This window comes from Pipistrellus hanaki (assembly GCF_964339955.1).
Source record: "Pipistrellus hanaki genome assembly, chromosome: 17".
In the NCBI taxonomy this organism is placed as follows: domain Eukaryota; kingdom Metazoa; phylum Chordata; class Mammalia; order Chiroptera; family Vespertilionidae; genus Pipistrellus; species Pipistrellus hanaki.
This window is the reverse complement of record NC_140519.1, coordinates 18,103,056-18,121,247: the sequence shown is the minus strand read 5'-3', so window position 1 is coordinate 18,121,247 and position 18,192 is coordinate 18,103,056. Positions and strand designations below refer to the sequence as shown.

The following is an 18,192-nucleotide window of genomic DNA, read 5'->3' as shown; positions in this document are numbered from 1 at the left end:
CCTTATAATGTATTTTCAAAATGGGATGCGTGAACCAAAGGTTATATATAGGCTTAAGGTTCTTCTTTGACTGTCTTCTCTTTCACTGTCCATGTGTACCCATCTGATCTGTCCCCAAAGCTTCAACTTCTCCATCTGTGTTAGGGGCCCTCAAGCCTAGAGATAAGACTAGAACTTTTTCAACCCTTCACATCTACATCCACTTACCTATTGTACATCTTCCCCTAGAACCCCACCACCACTCCACATCTGCTGCTCAGAGTAGATGCATATTTGCCATCTAATCCTCACCTCTCACAAATGCCAAATCATGGCAGATGATGCCTCTCTCCATTTGTTACTCTAGCCAGAATAGTCATCCTAGACTCCTCACTTTTCCCCCTGAACTTCATTGTCTACCGCTCAGTGGGATATACGTGAACGCTGCTGCTTCCACATTCTACATCCTTGCCATGCCCTCCTGGCTTATGGTCTTGCTGTTGTTTACTAACCCTTCCTTGGGCTGACACTCCTGCTCGAGTGACACTCAGGGATCAGTCATTTACTTCTGGCTTTAAAAGCTCCTAATTACCTCTCCCTTTAAAGGTTTCTAATTATCCAGCCTGAGTCAAACTTTTCCATCAGAATACTCCTAACAGTCAAGGTTAACATAGACTGTAAGTCCATAAGTTCTTCAAAATCTTTGTTTCACTTTAAAAATTCATGTGGATCGTCCAGTCCACTCAATTATGTATCTGTGTTTGTTCTAACATCAGATCATCCTCTTTCTGAAATCAAGTGAAACTGACATGCCCCCAAGGTATGCTATGACTCAGTGACTTTCTTTGTGACATAACTCCATATACCTCAGGTCAGTTTGACAGGCACAGCTTCTACAATAGCATAACATCTGTAGAGGTCAGCACAGCACTGAATCTCAGCATGCCCATTGTGAACCCTGGCTCATCTCTCACCAGTCCTTCCAGGTGTCCATCCTTCCAGCCACGCAGGGGCCACCTGCCAAACCCCCTTCTGTTTCATGCTGCAAATTTTCCTCAAGGACATACTCATTTTCCCTGCCTGGATCTGGATACTTTCTTCACACTGAATCTTCTGTTTACCTTCTGCCTCACAGTTCAGTCTAATTGATGACAGATATATTTTAAATACTTAAATCTGCTATTATTTCTTCTATGAAGACTTTTCTGACTTTATCAAGTAGAACTGGTCCCTTCTTTCTTTATATCTCCACTGCACCATATGCATATGAATGTATATCTACATAGGTATGTATACTTCTACATAGAATCTATAGCATTTTGTTTCATTTTTTTTCTTTCTCTTCTCTTCTCCTTGACTCCTTTCTCTTTTCTTCTCTTCACCTACCCCAAACCCAATGATTTAAACCCTGATGAGCACAGGAAATCTGTTAGACTTGCTTCTGCTTCCCAAGTGCTCAGTGATGTGGCAAATAGAATTCATGCAGTACCGTGTTTTTGTTTTGTTTCTTCTTAGTGAATGAATGGAGGAATGAATGGTGTTTTTCATATCTCTGGTCAAACTGCTTTCTAATGCCTCAAAGATACATACTCTCCCAGTTTTACCATTGCTTCCAGCTTAGGTTACCATATTAAACCTTTTGAGGAATAATTTAATAGATAAAATCATTATCTTGTTTTATTTTAATATCATTTTTGATTACTAGGAGGATGCCTATTTTATCATGTTGACTTATTTTCATGAACTGTCATTGTTTTTTTTATTTTTCTTTTAACCTCTAGAGTCTTGGAATTTTTCTTCACATTTTGTATGGACTCTTAAAAATTACTTTTATTATGTAATGTCTGATTGTGAAGTATTTATATGGAAATGATAATAAAAATTTTAGTGCTATATTTTTGGCAAATATTTTTTCTTGCAAAGTTACTTATCTTTATTTTGTTTTCTTTAAAAAACACTTAATTCTTTACTTAATAAAGATATATTTACATTTGGAATTTATTGCGATATATGTGATGGTTGTCTAAAGAGACTTTCAATGAAAGTGTTGGCTACAAAGCAGTCTGCCTCTGTGGGAAGATATTAACCTTTGGCTGGGAGAAAAAAAGTTCCCTGGACAATTTGTAATCATGCACCTGACATCACATGCAAATTCAAACTCTGCATGGCATGAGGTGGCCCCAGATAAGAAATAGCAACTGGGGAATTTTCCTCTCTTCTTCTCCCCACATGTTCCCAGTCTTTCTCTTTCCCTTGTTTGTGTTTCAACATTTTGGTTAAACAGCCAATATTCTTTGATACCAAACTGCTCCTTTGCAGACATGAGTTGTTTAACAGGGAGGAATGACTATTCATCGCAAGTTGATCCCTAAGGGTCACACTCATGGCTAGAAACAGGGGCATCGGAGTTAGACTTGGCTTCCCATTCTGCCTCAAGTTTTGTGAAATTTGGAACATGCTTCCTAATTTCTCTGAATCTTAGTTTCTTTATCATTTACCAATTTCCCATAGAGTAATAGCACCACTCTATGGGAAATTCATCTTGAGCACTTAGCACTCTCTTGGCGCATGGTGAATCCCTAATAAATGCTGCCCACAGGTCACCACCACTAGCAAGCAAACCCCATATGGTATCTAAATCTCTAGACTCTATACCATTTATTTTCTTTATGAAAAGCACAACTGAGCATAATAATTTAACTCATTGATTCTCTAATTTTAAAATTTCTCTCTCAACCTCTGCAGAAAAATTTTAGATAACAATATATCTTTTTATACTAAGTTGGTTGTAAAGCAAATAGGATAAGCCAACAGATTTCCCCTTTATATTCTCTAGATTTCCAAATAATTTCGTGGGCATTAGATAAGGACTCATTAAATCTTCTAGAACTTTCTGATACAATTTACAGCACCTTGAATTATAGAAGGTGCGCTTATACATGTGTTTCCATTTAAAGTTGGGTTAATATATAATGTGTTAGAATCACCCTTAACAGAGGTGGCAGGGACTTTATGGGTCCAGTTCAACCATCTAGTTGGTATCTAATCCAGTCTCTATGCCATTTTCAGCCCAAAGTTATCCAACTCTGTAAATCTCAGTGATGTGCACTCACTGTCTTATAAGTCAGTGCATTCCTGTTGTGAGCTCCATGCCTCTGGAAATTTGATGAGGATGAGTTCTCTTCCTGAGCTCACCTGGAGGCCAGTCTCAGCCCTCCCTCACATCCCCAATTAGCAGGCCCAATTACACAAACGTTAATCAGTGAAGCAGATTGTACTGAATGTTACCAATGGTGGTGGTTATGCAATACTGAAGGGGACTTATGTACTTCACAGCAACATTTTTTTTCTTTATTGTTGAGAGTATTATGGACGTCTCCCCTTATTGTTCCTCCCTTTGCCCTCCTCCATCCAGCTCCTGCCCTGCCCCAGGCTTTCACCTCATTATCTGTGTCCTCATTAGACACCTCTGAATTCCAAAGTCCCTTTCTAGATGTTTTAGCAATGTTACCTCTCTCTCTTTCTCTCTTTTTTCACCCCCTCTCCTTGCCCCAGAGTTAGTCTCTGAAATTTCTATATTTTTATAGCAATTCAGCAATAGCTCTCTCGAAACCAAAGAAAGCCCTTCAGTGGGAGGAACTCATTTTCTTAGAAAGATGGCCAGTGATCATCTATTCTTTCATGGGTATTGGTTCAAAACAACTACTATGTAATATTTTCCCTTTTTATCTCTGGTCATCTATCAAAATATTTGCCCAACCCAACAGCTCCCCTTTTTTGATAGAGTGAGGGGGTTTCATCAGGAGAAGGGCATGTGTGTAGAGAGATATAGTAATTGGGCTGCAAAAAATTTGGTTTTCTCCATTTTATACCTAATTTACAATATTAGGCCATTGAGTGTTCTACAAAGAGTAGTTATATTTCATTAAGTGCCTAACTAGCCCCTAAATGGCAATTAAAAATTTTAGAACATCTTTATTAAGCTATAACTCACATACCATAAAGTTCGCCTTCTGAAGTGTACAAGTCAATGGATTTTAGCATATTCTTAATCATCACCACTATCTAATCCCAAAATACAAGGATGAGCAAAATTAAAAACACAGGTCATTCTTGTATTATTTATTCTTTACTTATTATTAACCTACTTTTACCCACTCCTATATTTTTATTATCCCCAAAGAAGCCCCTTACCCATTGGCAGCCAATCCTCATTTCCCCCTCCTCCTAGCTCTTGGTAGCCACTAATCTACTACTCTCTATCTTTATGAATTTGCCTATTTTGGACAATTCATATAAATGGAATCATGTAATACTTGTTATGTTTCAAGGTTCATCCATGTGTACTTATTTTTTTTTTATGGCCGAGTAATATTCCATTCTATGGACACACCATATTTTGTTTCTTTGTTCATAAGGTGATAGGTATTTGGGTTGTTTTCACTTTTTGGCTGGTATAAACAATGCTGTTGTAAACGTTCATGTGCAAGTTAACATATGGACAGATGTTTTTATTTCTCTTGGTATATACCTGGGAGTGGAATTGGTAGGCCAATATGCTAACTCTGTATTTAAAATTTTAAGGAACTATAAAACAGTTTTCCAAGTAAGTGATTGCATCGTTTTATATTCCCACCAGCAAGTGGGAGTGTTCCAATTCTTCCACACCCTCACCAACACTTGCTATTGTCTTTCTTTTTTATTATAGCCATCTTAGCGTGAAGTGGTACCTTGATGTGAATTTCCCTGATGGCTAATGATGTTGGGCCATCATTTTTGTATTTACTCCCATTTGTATATCTTCTTTGGAGAAATGTCTGTTCAAATCACTTGTACATTTAAAATTAGGTTATATGTCTTTTTTTTTATTGAGTTGTGAGAGCTCTTTCAATATTTTGAATAAATAAAAGTCCCTTATCAGATGTCTGATTTTCAAACACGTTCTTTTATTCTGTAGGTTGTCCTAATAGTAATTTATATTTAAGAAACACTTGATTTATTTAGAGATTAAAGCTTAAGTATTGATATCATCCAAGCCTTTTACTTCTCTCCTGGATTTATTTGAATTTGGAAAAAGCAATGCTCACAATTATTTAAAAAGCGTGCATAGAAAGATGGGAGAAAAAAAATCCCACAGTGCCTAGTAGAGAGATGTGCTCAATTAGCTTTGGCAAATGAAAGTATAATATTGATATATTTATTCTTGGTTCCCACCACTATTCTGACTTGTTGAGTCCCTCTGCTGGACTTGCAGTGCAATGATATTCATTTCATGACCCGAAGGCCCCCAGGGGAGCTATGACGTATTGGAAAGATGTACTTGTTTCCATGTGTATGCTGTCTATCTAAATGCACTAAAGCATAACACTTCTCTCGGGATGGAGTTTTCATGACAAAAAAAAAGCAGTTTTGTGTTCTACTCTTGATGCCTGAGACTCAGTGACTCTAAAGAAAGAAGCAGTTGTTTTTGGCAGTTCAGTGTTGATGCTATAGTGTTTTCAATGAGTCTGGGCATTTCATATCATTTACACTAGGCTTATTTGGAGGGGTTTCATTTATTTCGATGCCATTGACCCAGCACAAAGCTGTAGGGAGATGAGTCTGACACTGCGAGGGAGGAAGGCCACAACTGCTTGCCTGTCAAATCGGCTGAATCTACTCACAGATGTTTGGAAGGAGAGAGTCCCAGCCAGGCTGTCTGCATTTCCACATCACTTACAGTGGTCTATCAAGGTCATATGCAACTGACATTTGCCATAATCCTTTGTCAACATCTTGACTGTTGATTGATAGAAAGAATCAGAATGATTCAAAAAGGGAAGAATCAAAGGAATTCTAGTTGGGACAGCAGTTGAAACTAAGAAATCAAAGAAGGCATTATGCATAGGAAGGAAACAAGCTGGGTAAGGAAAGAAGAACCAAGGGAAGCAAGAAAGTTATTTGTAACTGGATATAAACAGGAGTCTAACCTTACCCAGGCAGAGCTGGCTGGCCTGCTAGGGTTACTCAGCTCAGTTTCCCATGCAGGGCCCTCACCCAGGTGGTTGTGGGCATCTTGTGGATAAGGGTAGCTGCCATGGATGTGGGTAGCTGCCAACCAGTGATACAGAACATATACCTAATGAGAATGCACAATGGTCCCATCAGAGAAGGGGAACATAGAATTTTTAAAAATTAGCGATCTTAGGGAGTTAATGTGAACAAGCTTATTGTCTCAGTTCATATTGAAGAAAAATATTTTAACTCTATAAACGGTCCTCAATAATAGCACGTTGTAGTATTTATGCAATGCTTTTTCTTCCCCCATGAGTGCAAACACTTTTAAGTTCGCCTTATAGCTCATCATCACAACACTCTCCTGAAGGAAAAGGCAGTTATACAGTTGACCTGAGGCTCAGACAGGAACTGACTATTCTGGAGGGTTGGGGAAAGGGGTGGGCCACTGACATGTAGATGCCTATTTGAAGCTAGGACTGAATTAGGCATTAAACATATGTAAATTCCTTTCATTTCTATAAAAACCCTTTGGGATGGGTATTAGTATTATTATTTGACTAGAGGCCTGATACACAAAATTCGTGCATGGGGGGCAGGGGAGGAGTCTCTCAGCTCAGCCTGCACCCTCTCTAATCCAGAACCCCTTGGGGGATGTCTGACTGCCTCTTACAATCTGGGACTGCTGGCTCCTAACTGCTCACCTGCCTGTCTGCTTGATCACCCTTAACCACCTCTGTCTGCCTGATCACCCTTAACCACTTCTGCCTGCTTCCCTGATGGCCCCTAACTGCTCCCCTACTAGCCTGATCACCCCTAACTGCTCCTCTGCTGGCCTGATCATCCCCATCTGCCTCAGCCTTGCCCCACACCCGGGATCCAGGACTCCCTCTTCTGGCTGGTCACAGACACCTGGGACTCAGGTTGGCTTTGCCTAGGCAGGCCGCAGCTGCAGGGGACCACGGGCAGGCGGCTTTACCCAGGCCACAGGCGCTGGCACCTGGGACCACGGGGCAGGCAGCTTGTCCCTCTCCTAGACCATAGGTGCAGCCACTGGTGCCTGAGACCTCGGGGTGGGTGGCTTGTTCTTTTCCTGGGCTGCAGTCTGGCTGGTCCCCATTCCTCTCTCACGAGCTCATTTGTGCCTGGCTGGTCCCCATTTCTCTCTCCCCATTGTTGAGTCTGAGCCTATGGTGTGACAACCATTTGCATATTAGCTCTTGATTATATAGGATAGATTAAGGAAAATTACTGGTACCCAAATTATTTGAGTAATGATGGTAAAATGAAATCATATCTGTCATATTTTAGAGCTATATTCTTTCTGTTCTCTGATATTCTTATTTGCCAATTCTAACTGATGAAGGGAGGTGCCCTAGAGGGAGATGCGGGCAGAGTCTAAGCACATGCCCTGGTGGGGACTGGAGGAGTAGCATCTAATACAGAACCTAAAGCGCCACAGAATGAGTGATGTATGACAGGCATCATTCCTAACAAAGACTCTATTACACAAGGTCTATGTTTTGGGGGAGCTAAGGTAGGACTCAGCCAGAGGGCAGCTCCTTACAACTGCATTTTGATACTTCTCTTTCCCCTCCCCCCGTATTGCCAAAAATGATATTAGTGAAGGAAACTAAAATATGTCACCCCAAATATTCTCTTTGTCATAAAAACTATTTTGAGCCGAAGGCAATGAAGAAGCAGCAAATACAGGAAGAGCTCTCCTTACCTTCTCCCCCTTTTCTGCCTAAAGTCAGGATATAAATTCTTTTCTTGGAGACAGGAGTCTTATTAGCCCAGAGAGGGACCAGAGGAATCTGAAACAAACCTTACTCCATATTTTTCTCCCATGTAGTCGCCTTCCCACAGTTGGCTTCCCTAGGGAGCCTAAAACTGCTCTCCTCTGTCCTGCCATTTCTCCTCAAATCTATTGCTCTTTGTTGGAGATGCTGCATAAGCCAGAGTTCTAAGTTGCCACTTTGAGTTACTTTTCATGATGTTTTCCCATGTGACATGCATTGAACATGCGGATAAATTGTTTTTCTCTTATTAAACTGTCCTTTTGTTTGAGTCCCAGCTAAAATCTCAAGATGGATAAAGTTTTGCCTCCTCTACACTAGCTATGGCTAATTCTCTCTCCCTCCCTGCTATGCTACCTGCTTTTTAAAAAATTTTATTTTGCAAGTTTCCTTTCTTAAGGTAATATCCTCTCTTATTTGAAAGGTCCATATCAATGAAATATGTAGCAAAAATATACTTGCTGTGTGTGTGGCCAATCAGTGTATAATGGGCAGTTTGGTGGATTCTCATCAAGAATCTGACAGCTTTGATCTCGATAGATGATGGCAGGATCCTTGTTACTCTCAGTGAAAGGATGAAAACATTTAACCAGATTTATACCACAAACCATACTTCCTGTTTTAGTTTCTGTATGACAAAGACTGCATTCCTCAGTTTTCTGCTGTTACATCTGTTTTTCAAATTTTCAGTTTTCAGGATTGGGTTGACAGATTTAAATCCTTGATGTTTACATATTTAAAAACCCTATTATTTTGTTTTGCAAATTATGTACATTAAGATGTACGCTATAGCTACAATGTATGTATTAGGTTTTCACATACAGAAAAACATCCGTCTTACATTAGAGTCCTAACAGGCTCACCACTTCTGAATGGAAAAGCTGTGGGAACCTTTGGATCAGAATCTCAATTAGTCCCCAACTTACCACACCACTTCACTTTCCAGTTACGATTGGCATCCACTCCTCGGCAGCGAAACCTTGAGTTCCTTGACCTTGTTTTTCTCCAAAAGCGATCCTAGAATGTAATTAAGAACATAGTTGCAGAAAATAATACAAGGTTACTTGTATTTTAGTAGCTCAACAGTGAATGCATCACAGCATTAGGGGAAGAGTTCCTCCTGGAACAGAATAAATTCAGGGAGTGGAAAGAAGACTGGACACTCAGGTTTTTGCTTCAATATCTGCCACAACCCTGCTGCCTCTTACCTTAGTTTGGCCTCATTTCTTTACAGGCAAATGGAATAAGCTGGACTAAACTAGTGACTTTTCACAATTTATTTAAAAGGAGAAATCTATTTACATGAAATCTTTTTGCTGCTGTTATTGTTAATCCTCACCCAATGATGTGTTTCCATTGATTTTTACAGAGAGTGGAAGGGAGAGGGAAAAACAGAGGAACATCAATGTGAGAGAGACACATCAATTGGTTGCCTCCCACACTGACTGGGGCCAGGGATGAAGCTTGAAACTGAGGTACATGTCCTTGACCTGAATGGAACCAGGACCCATCTGTCCAAGGGCCAACGCTCTACTCACTGAGTCAAACTGGCCGGGGATATTTGCATGCAATCTTATGCAAAGCTAAACATACAAACAAAATCAAAAGGTTGTTGCTATGATGGGGGAAGGAGTGAGGTCTCTTTTGTAGCTCGGGATCACTAAACTGGCTACCCACAAGCTTCCTTCCTGTTTTGAGACAGTTTGCTATGAATTACTCCGTCTTTTTTGATTGGATAGGCAAAGTGACTTACATTGGTCCAGCTGAAATGGTATCCATCAACATTGAACACAGGCATGATATAAAAATACAGGTGATTCATCATTTTTCTCATGGTTGGGTCACTCCTGTATGTTAGAAGAGCCTAAAGACAAAGGAGACAGTTTTCTTATAAATTGATTCCAAATACAGATTTACAATAGAAAAAAAAAAAGAAGAAAAAAATCCTTTCTCTTCACGGGAAATACCAAATATGTTGGGTTAAAAGTAACAAGGTGATATGAACTATATTCTTGGACATTACATATTGTTTATTGAGACTTGTCTCAATCTCTGTATTAGGAATAACATTTTAGCAAAGGTGGCAAAACAGATTAATTGTACAGTCTCTTGTGGTGTCTCAGACCTGGCTAAATTTTAGGTTGATTAAGAAAGCAATAGTTTTGTACAATCAGTTCTCTTTAAGATCCCATTCTATTGTGGACAAAATAATTACCTGATATCTTTGATATCTTTGCATGATACATCATAACACAATAACACAAGCTAGTTATATATGCCACTTAATTTGTATGTCTAAATGGTACCACATTCAAAGTCTTAGAACTTACTGCATGGACATTCAATTTTCTCCTGATTTTTTTAAATAAAAAGTTCAATGAACAATACAACATCTCTCATCTTGATCTTGTAATTGGGTTTTACTTACATTGTGTCTGATGCAAAGTCTGAAGATTCTGCACTATAGATTTGGCCTCAAGTAGAAAAGCATTGAATGTGTTAAGACATTTTGAAATACCATTCCTTTTTTAGAAAAGTTCTTCCTGATGCATGTTTGTTGATGTGTAAAGTTTCTTAGAGAAACACATAGGAAATGTGTAACAATGGCTGCCTTTGGGCAGCAGGGTTGGGTGACAATTATTTTAAGGAAGGAAACTTGCAAAATAAAAAAAGTGGTAGCATACAAGAGACAGAGAGGGAGAGAGAGAATTAGCCATAGGTAGTGTAGAGGAGGCAAAACTTTATCTTTACCCATCTTGAGATTTTTAGCTGGGACTCAAACAAAAGACAGTTTAACAAGAGAAAAATAATTTATCAGCATGTACAATGCATGTCACATGGGGAAAACGTCATGAAAAGTAACTCAAAGTGTCAACTTAGAACTCTGGCTTATACAGCATCTTCAACAAATTATTATTCCCATTTGGATTGCAATTTAAAATAATTCTTAAATTATGTATATATTTTCTTAGAAAATTTAATACTTAAAATTTCAATCTTCTTTTATACATCATAAGCAACATTCTGTATTTACATGGTGAGAATTCTATTCATAGAGAGCAATCCAATAATGCAATTTATTATTGGAAACTATCTCTATATTAGAAATGATAATGAAAATAAAGATACATTCAAGGACATAAGGATAATGAAAATAGAGAAACATTCTATGTTTATTGGATTAAGTTTATAATAACATTGTTTATGTAATCTATAATCTTACTAAAATTTTTACCTATATGCTGTTTTAGTCATTGGGAGTTGTGTTAAAAAAATTGACATTATTAGATTTGTCACTTTTCCTTATAATTTTGTCAAATTTTGTTTTATATATTGATATTTTGAGATCATTGATATGGCCTCATTTTAAAGTTCTTCATTTCTAAATAATATATTAAGTAAAGAAGCTGTTCTCTAGTATTCTGTTCTGAAGTGAACTTAATTTCCAACAGTTGTCAAAATTTGTTTTTCCTCTGACAAGTAAACAGGTGTCAATGCATTATATATGCCATATTTGTGATTTTTGTAAATCTCTAAAAATTGTATTCTCCATCTGGTCAGTCAAAATGAGAATGATTACACTGTTGAGTCGACTGAATAGGATGATTGAGAGAACTCCCTGCTTGAATGCTTTCAGTAATAGGATATAGATCATTTCTCTTCTCTTATGGTTTAGGTGGTGTTTCTAGAAAAAAGATGACCACGTAACTTACAATTTCCTATCATTTTAACATATGATAACCATCTAATGAGTAGGACTCTTTTTAGAAATCAGTTTACACCACCCATACACACAGAAAAGGAGATGCTTACTACTTAACTTCCATCTGGACTTTACAAGTTTACGTAATTTCTTGACTACTGTTGTTACCTGTAAGGAAGACTTAGGTAGTGGTGAACTGAAAGCAGTCACAAATCAATACACCACACGCCTCAGTGTGGTAGTCTTTAGGTATTACAATCACTTTACCTCTATTTAAGAAGTAGTTAACCGAAATGGATTTTGATTTTAAAGTAAGAGTCATCAAAGAAGTTTTGAGTATTATCTTCTGCTAGGAAAATGATATGTCTTATATTAGGTAAGGGAACTTATGAAGTTAAGAAAAACAAAGAATGAGTCTAATTAGTACCGTATTTTCCGGCGTATAAGATAACCCCCTAATTTTACAGTTAAAACATAGGTTTATGCCTATATTCGCTGTATAAGACTACCCCCCACTTCTGAGGCAACACCAGTTCTTTTTTTAATAGATCGCCTCTCTGACTCTGGCCAATCTGAGCAGGCTTTTTACTAGAACACAGTGTAGCTTCGGGTACAGAACATGTATAATTTGCATGCATAAAAAGCCTGCTTGAATTGGCTGTGTTAGAGAGGCAGTCTATTAAAAAAAGAACTGGTATTGCCTCGGAAGTGGGGGGTAGTCTAATACCACGAATATAGGCCTAAACCTATGTTTTAACTGTAAATTTAGGGGTCATCTTATACACCGGAAAATACGGTACTACATACCAAGACTATTTTGGCTTTCATATATACATGTCATACCAGAACTCACCAAAGGAACTTGGGTAAATTTGAAGAACACTTTTTCAATTACTTTAGTCTTTGTGTGGTATGGTAAAGTTAGGCCCAAGAAGTTGCCCTCTCCCGACTTTTTTCATTGTTTTTTGATTTATTTGATTTGATGTTGATTTTGTAGAGGCCCATGACAACCTGGAATATTTTGTCTTTTTTTTTCTTTCCTGTTTTTTTTTTTTTTTTTCTCTCTCCCCCCAGGACCAGTGTTATTGACCTTTTAAAAGTAGTTTTTAAAGTTTCCATTTTCCCCCCTCAAGAATCATTACAAATGACCTAAAAATAATCACACATTCAGTGAAGGGAATATTGGGAGAAGTAGGCATGTTCCAGCTGAGGCCCAAGAAAGGACACGTCACCAGACAAGGGGAAGAATATCCTCACCGGGGCTGGAGTGGAGAAAAAGTATTTAGGATGGAAAAAAGTTGTAGAACCTAAGTGGATGTATCTTGACACAAAAGAAGTATTTAAACTTTAATACTAGGAAAATTAATTAAAGCAGGAGAGAGTTTCCAGGGAGATTTTTAAAAGGGAGCTTAATCTATAAAGGTATTTGATGTCACACTATGAGAAGCTTGTTAAATGCAAGATGGAAATTAAATAATAGTTTGAAAGCAACATGAGCAAGAGGTTCTGTGAATGAAGGATGGGGAGCTGGAAAATCATATGCTAATCTTGTAAATTCTAATTTAAAAAAAATTTAAATTTCAGGAACAATTGACATCAAATATTATATCAGTTTCATGTGTATAGCAAAGTGGTTAGACATTTATATAATTTACAAAGTCATCCTCCTGATAAGTCTAATACCCATCTGATACTATTAAGAGTTATTACAATATTATTGACTATATTCCCTATGCTATATTTAGATCCTGTGACTATTTTGTAACTGCCCATTTATGCTTAATTCCTTTATCTTTTCATTTAGCCTCCTAACTCCCTCACTGAGTTTGTTTCTTCTGTGTTTGCTCATTTATTTTTTTCTTTATATTTCACATGTAAGTGAAGTCATAGAATATTTTTCTTTATCTGACTGACTTATTTCACTTAGCATATTATCCTCTAGATTCATCCATGTCATCACAAATGGTAAGATTTCATTCTTTTTTATGGCTGATTAATATTTCATTGTCTATATGTACCACATCTTCATCTAATTGTCTATTGATGGGCACTTAGGTTGCTTCCATATCTTGGCTACTGTGTATTTTTTCAAATTAATGTTTTGGATTTCTTTAGATAAGTACCCAGAAGTGGATTAGCTGGGTCATAAGATACTACTACTTTTATTTTCTCCACATCATCACCAACATTTGTTGTTTGTTGATTTAGTGATGATAGCTATTCTGACAGGTGTGAGGTGATATCTCATTGTGGTTTTAATTTGTGTTTTTCTGATGATTAATGATATTGAGTATTTTTTCTATGATATGACTATTAGCCATGTAAATATTAGTTGTTCCTATACTTAATTAATTTATACTTAGATTAGTCATCCCTGGGTAGTTTTAACAGGGCAGGTGATAATTGAAAATTGGTATTTACTAATCTATATTTACTAATAAGCAATACAGATAAATATTTGAAATAATTGTGTTACCAGCAAGAATATAAAATTAGAAGCATGTCCCCTCTACTCTTTCCTAAGTAACACTACTTCCAATTTTAGAACGTATTCACTGAGACAGCCCAATAAAATGAGGAAAGTGGTTGTGATGAAAAGGAGGAAGATGTTCCAGAAGAAATGATGCTGCCAACATTTCACATAAAAAAACACACAACATAGATATTTTATTTTGTATTTACTCAGGACCAACAGAGTGAAGGCCAGGACCAACTTTGTGGCATTATTAAAATCTATGTGAGAATCTTTTATCTACCAAAAAGAAAGTAGAGGTATCCTCACATTGCATTGCTTTGCTATACATACATTTCAGTTACCATAATTTAAATAGTATCAGTCCTCCAACAAGTACAGTTCTAATTTCAGTTACCACTAATTGATTTTTAGTCTACCAATCACTATGTAAGTAACAGATGGTTATCAAGATCTGTGACCAATTATGTCACTTTTTTAAATTGTGTCTTTGGGGGATTGGTCACTGAGCATCTGCTATTCACTTCACACAGAGACAGCAATGTGTGTAGCTGTGTTGCCCCCTTGTCTCCTAAACCTGTGCAGCATTTTACAAAATGGATGGCCATGAGAAGGAATTGGCCAACAAAGATGAAAATTCAGCAAAGAAATAAAAAGTGAGAAGGTAGAGGTGAAATCTGAATCAAATGTAAATGAACTCATAGAAGAAAAAGGTGACCATGGAATGCTGACAGTACCACCTTTGAACTCTAGACACGCAGCCAGAGAAATCTAGTGAAGAAGAACTTACTGTACAAAATGAGGAAAGTGGTGATGATGAAAAGGAGGAAGATGTTCCAGAAGAAATGATGCTGCCAACATTTCACATTAAAAAACAACATAGATATTTTATGACATTGAAAGGACAAAGAAAAAATATTGGAAGCCAATCCAGACTAAGAAAGGAGTATGGCAATATGCCAAGGCATAAATAAAGACACTCACTTCACGTTGTAAGTTATATAATGAGAAGGCTAGCACTGACTAAACTACCTGTCATAAGGTTTTTTTTTTTTACAATGAAATAGGTCATTTTAATTATTAATATTTCTAATGTTCAATTATAGAATAAATAGGTTTACTATTTTTGGCCATTTTCCTACATATTTATAACAATAAGAATTTTTAATCACTTTGATAAAAATATGTAAAGGTCATATTGATCATTACAATAGATGTTGATGGCTTCAGCATGGAGGGTCACTGTTACAGACCAGCAATACTCTCAGGAAAAGCAAGAACAACCTGTACAAACAGTGCCCAGAACACTCTCAGATATTAGATAGTGTAGCACAAGGAATGAAATGAATTTCAATTTAATTCAATTGAACAAACAATAATAAATTGAATAAAAAGGGAGAAGCTAAGTTGGAGGATGCAGAGGAGTAAAGAAAAGACTGGGGAGGAGAAAAAGGATGGGAGAATGTGGGGAGTCAAAGATACAAGAAGGCTGGTTGAAAACAAATCAAAATATTGTAATAACCTGGAATGGTAGTGAATAAACTCAATTTAAAAAAATGCAGGTCATTTTTACATGATGAACTTTTTTTTTTTTTAACTGTGCAGTTAAGTACAAAGACTTAATTGCTTGCTTAACTGGATTCATTAAATATTTGATCTGGGCTTAATAACTCAATTATTTATTCCCTGGCTTTTAGCATATTTTAGCAAATAATTTAAGTTCTCTTTTTAAAAATGTTTATTTTATGTTTAGTGATATATTTCTTAAACAAAACTGAATTTTACACCTACATTTGAAAGTTTATATTTTTACCTTTAATAACTAGCAAGACATATAATACTGAAAGATGATTATCCCCAAAGCTCTTAGATCCTGGAGAAAGCACCCCCTTTTCTGGAAAGCCTTCCCAGGTGAAGGACTTTTTCCACAACCACTGCGCCAAGTCTTCCAAAGAGCTCTGTCCTTTACGCACAAAGCACCGCAACCTCCAAACATTGGACTTACCCAGCCCACAGCCACCAGCTGGTTCTGAGAAAAGGACTCCCTTCCCTGAAAGCCTCTTGTCCCTATTTTTGGCTATTTGAGTTATTTGCATAGTACATCTGAATCACATGCCAGACTTTGGTACCAGGGTTAGCCATCACAGGTGGCCAATGTAGATGGGAGGGGACCAGTAATGGAGTTGGTTTTCCTGTGTAATCAGGCTGGGCAGGGAAGACTGAGGTTTCGCATTATGTAGCAGCAGAAGACGACTGTGGCTCACCTGGGAAATCAAACAAGGTTTCCCCTCCCCTCCCCTCCCCTCCCCTCCTGTCATCTCCTCTCCTCTTTCTTCCCCTGCTTTCCCTTCCTTCCTCTCCCGTCCCCTTCCTCTCTCTTCTGTTTTTCTTCCCTCCATTCTCCCTTCCTTTTCTTTTCCAATTCTTTTTATTTCTTTCTTTCCTTACTTTATCTTCAAAGTCTGGAAGAACTTCTCATTTCAGATCATTGCTGTCTCAATTTGCCTATGGACCATCTTCTCACAAACCCTTGCTTTATGTATGGTCTGCTACTGAGTTAAACAGCATAAACCACTGATTCTAAAATACTGCTAGTTTGGGAATAAAATAGGTTCAGTTTTGGTTGACTTAAGTGGTTTTCTAAATAATAATAATGTCCATGTTAGTTTTTACTTTTTTATTTTTTGGATATAGCAGCATGCCATGGACAGTTTCTCACATCACTAATTACTCTAAAATATTTTATGAATGCAGGGCTATCAATCATTTCCTTTAAGTCTTCTTTTCTTTTATGCTTGGAAATGTCTTTCCCAATTGGAAATCAAATATTTCCCTGAGTTACTTTCTAAGTGTATATATATAAAAGCCCAGCCACTGGAATGGTGGAATGACCAGAACAACCAGAACGATCAGTGGCTATGACATGCACTGTGGCAGCCAACCAGCATGATCTGGGCCCCAACCGCTCACAGCCTCTCCCCCTGGCCAGCCCTGCCTCTGGTAGGTCCCCAACACCCTGATCAGAGACAGAGCCAACCATCCATGGCCCCTTCTCCCCCACTGGCCTGGCCTGATCACTCCATTGGGGTGGGCCGGCCGGGCCCCACCTGTGCATGAATTTGTGCACTGGGCCTCTAGTATTGTGAAAAAAGACTCTGGTCAGATTTGCCACAGCAATGTAGAATTATTGGAGGCAAAAATTAAGTGCTATACACAACTCTGGGCCAGCTAGCACCAGTTATGGCTTAAAATACTCAATCCAGGTGATTGACAATTTCAGCTACTGTAGTCAGTTCAATTTAATTCCCAAAGATGCACCATTTTCTGTTGCTTTTTATTGTTTCCTACACACAAATATTTCTTTTTAAATAAAATGTAGACTCCTTGAGTGCAGGTACAATGCATTATATTTTTGCTGACGTTCACAATGCTAGCAGAGCACTGAAAATGTAGTGCTCAACAAGAAATTGTTGGAGTGATCAATATAAATACCTTCTAGGGAAGCCCTATTTAACTCTAAAAATAACAGCTGTATTGGAAAATAATTTGCACATCTTATAATTCATCCTTATAAAGTATACAATCCAGTGTTTTAAAAATATACTCAAGAGTTGTGCAACCATCACCCCTGTACAATTTTAGAATATTTTCATAATAAAAACCTCCCACAAAACTCCTCTATTTTAAGTATCAATTCCCCAACTCCCTCAACTCCTCTGTCCACAAGCAACACTATTCTACATTCTGTCTTTATAAATTCATCTGTTTTTAGTCATTGCATATAAATGGAATCATGTAATATGTGGTCTTCTGTGACTGGCTTCTTTCAGTAAGCAATGCTTTTAAGGTTAATCAATACTGTAGCATGAAAAAATACTTCATTACTTTTTCATTGAGATATAATTAATACAACACACAATTCACCACCTTACAGTGGACAGTTCAGTGATTTTTAGTATGTTCATAAAACCCAATTATCATTACTATCTAATTCTAGAACTTTTCCATCACACCCGAAAGAAACATCATACTTATTAGTAGTCACTCCCAACTCTATTCTTCCTCACATCCTGGCAACCACTATCTACTTCTGTTTATATGGATTTGATTATTTTGGACATTTCACATAATGGAATCATGCAATATGTGCATGATTGGGTCTGGCTTATTTTATTTAAGCATGTTTTCAGAGTTCACCCATAATTTATCTTGAATTATACTCCATTCCTTTTTTTTTTGTCTGA

General features: G+C 37.4%; 1 protein-coding gene across 1 annotated transcript in view; it reads right to left on the bottom strand.

The window, feature by feature from the left end:
* The window catches only part of CPA6 (carboxypeptidase A6), a 200,230-nt gene that overhangs the window by 26,929 nt on the left and 155,109 nt on the right, over window positions 1-18,192 (bottom strand). Inside the window, exons 7-8 of the mRNA XM_084864392.1 lie at window positions 9,526-9,636; window positions 8,699-8,789 (exon numbers count right to left, since the gene is read on the bottom strand). Coding sequence (XP_084720518.1) covers window positions 8,699-8,789; window positions 9,526-9,636 — 202 coding nt within the window. The remainder of the gene's footprint in view (window positions 1-8,698; window positions 8,790-9,525; window positions 9,637-18,192) is intronic.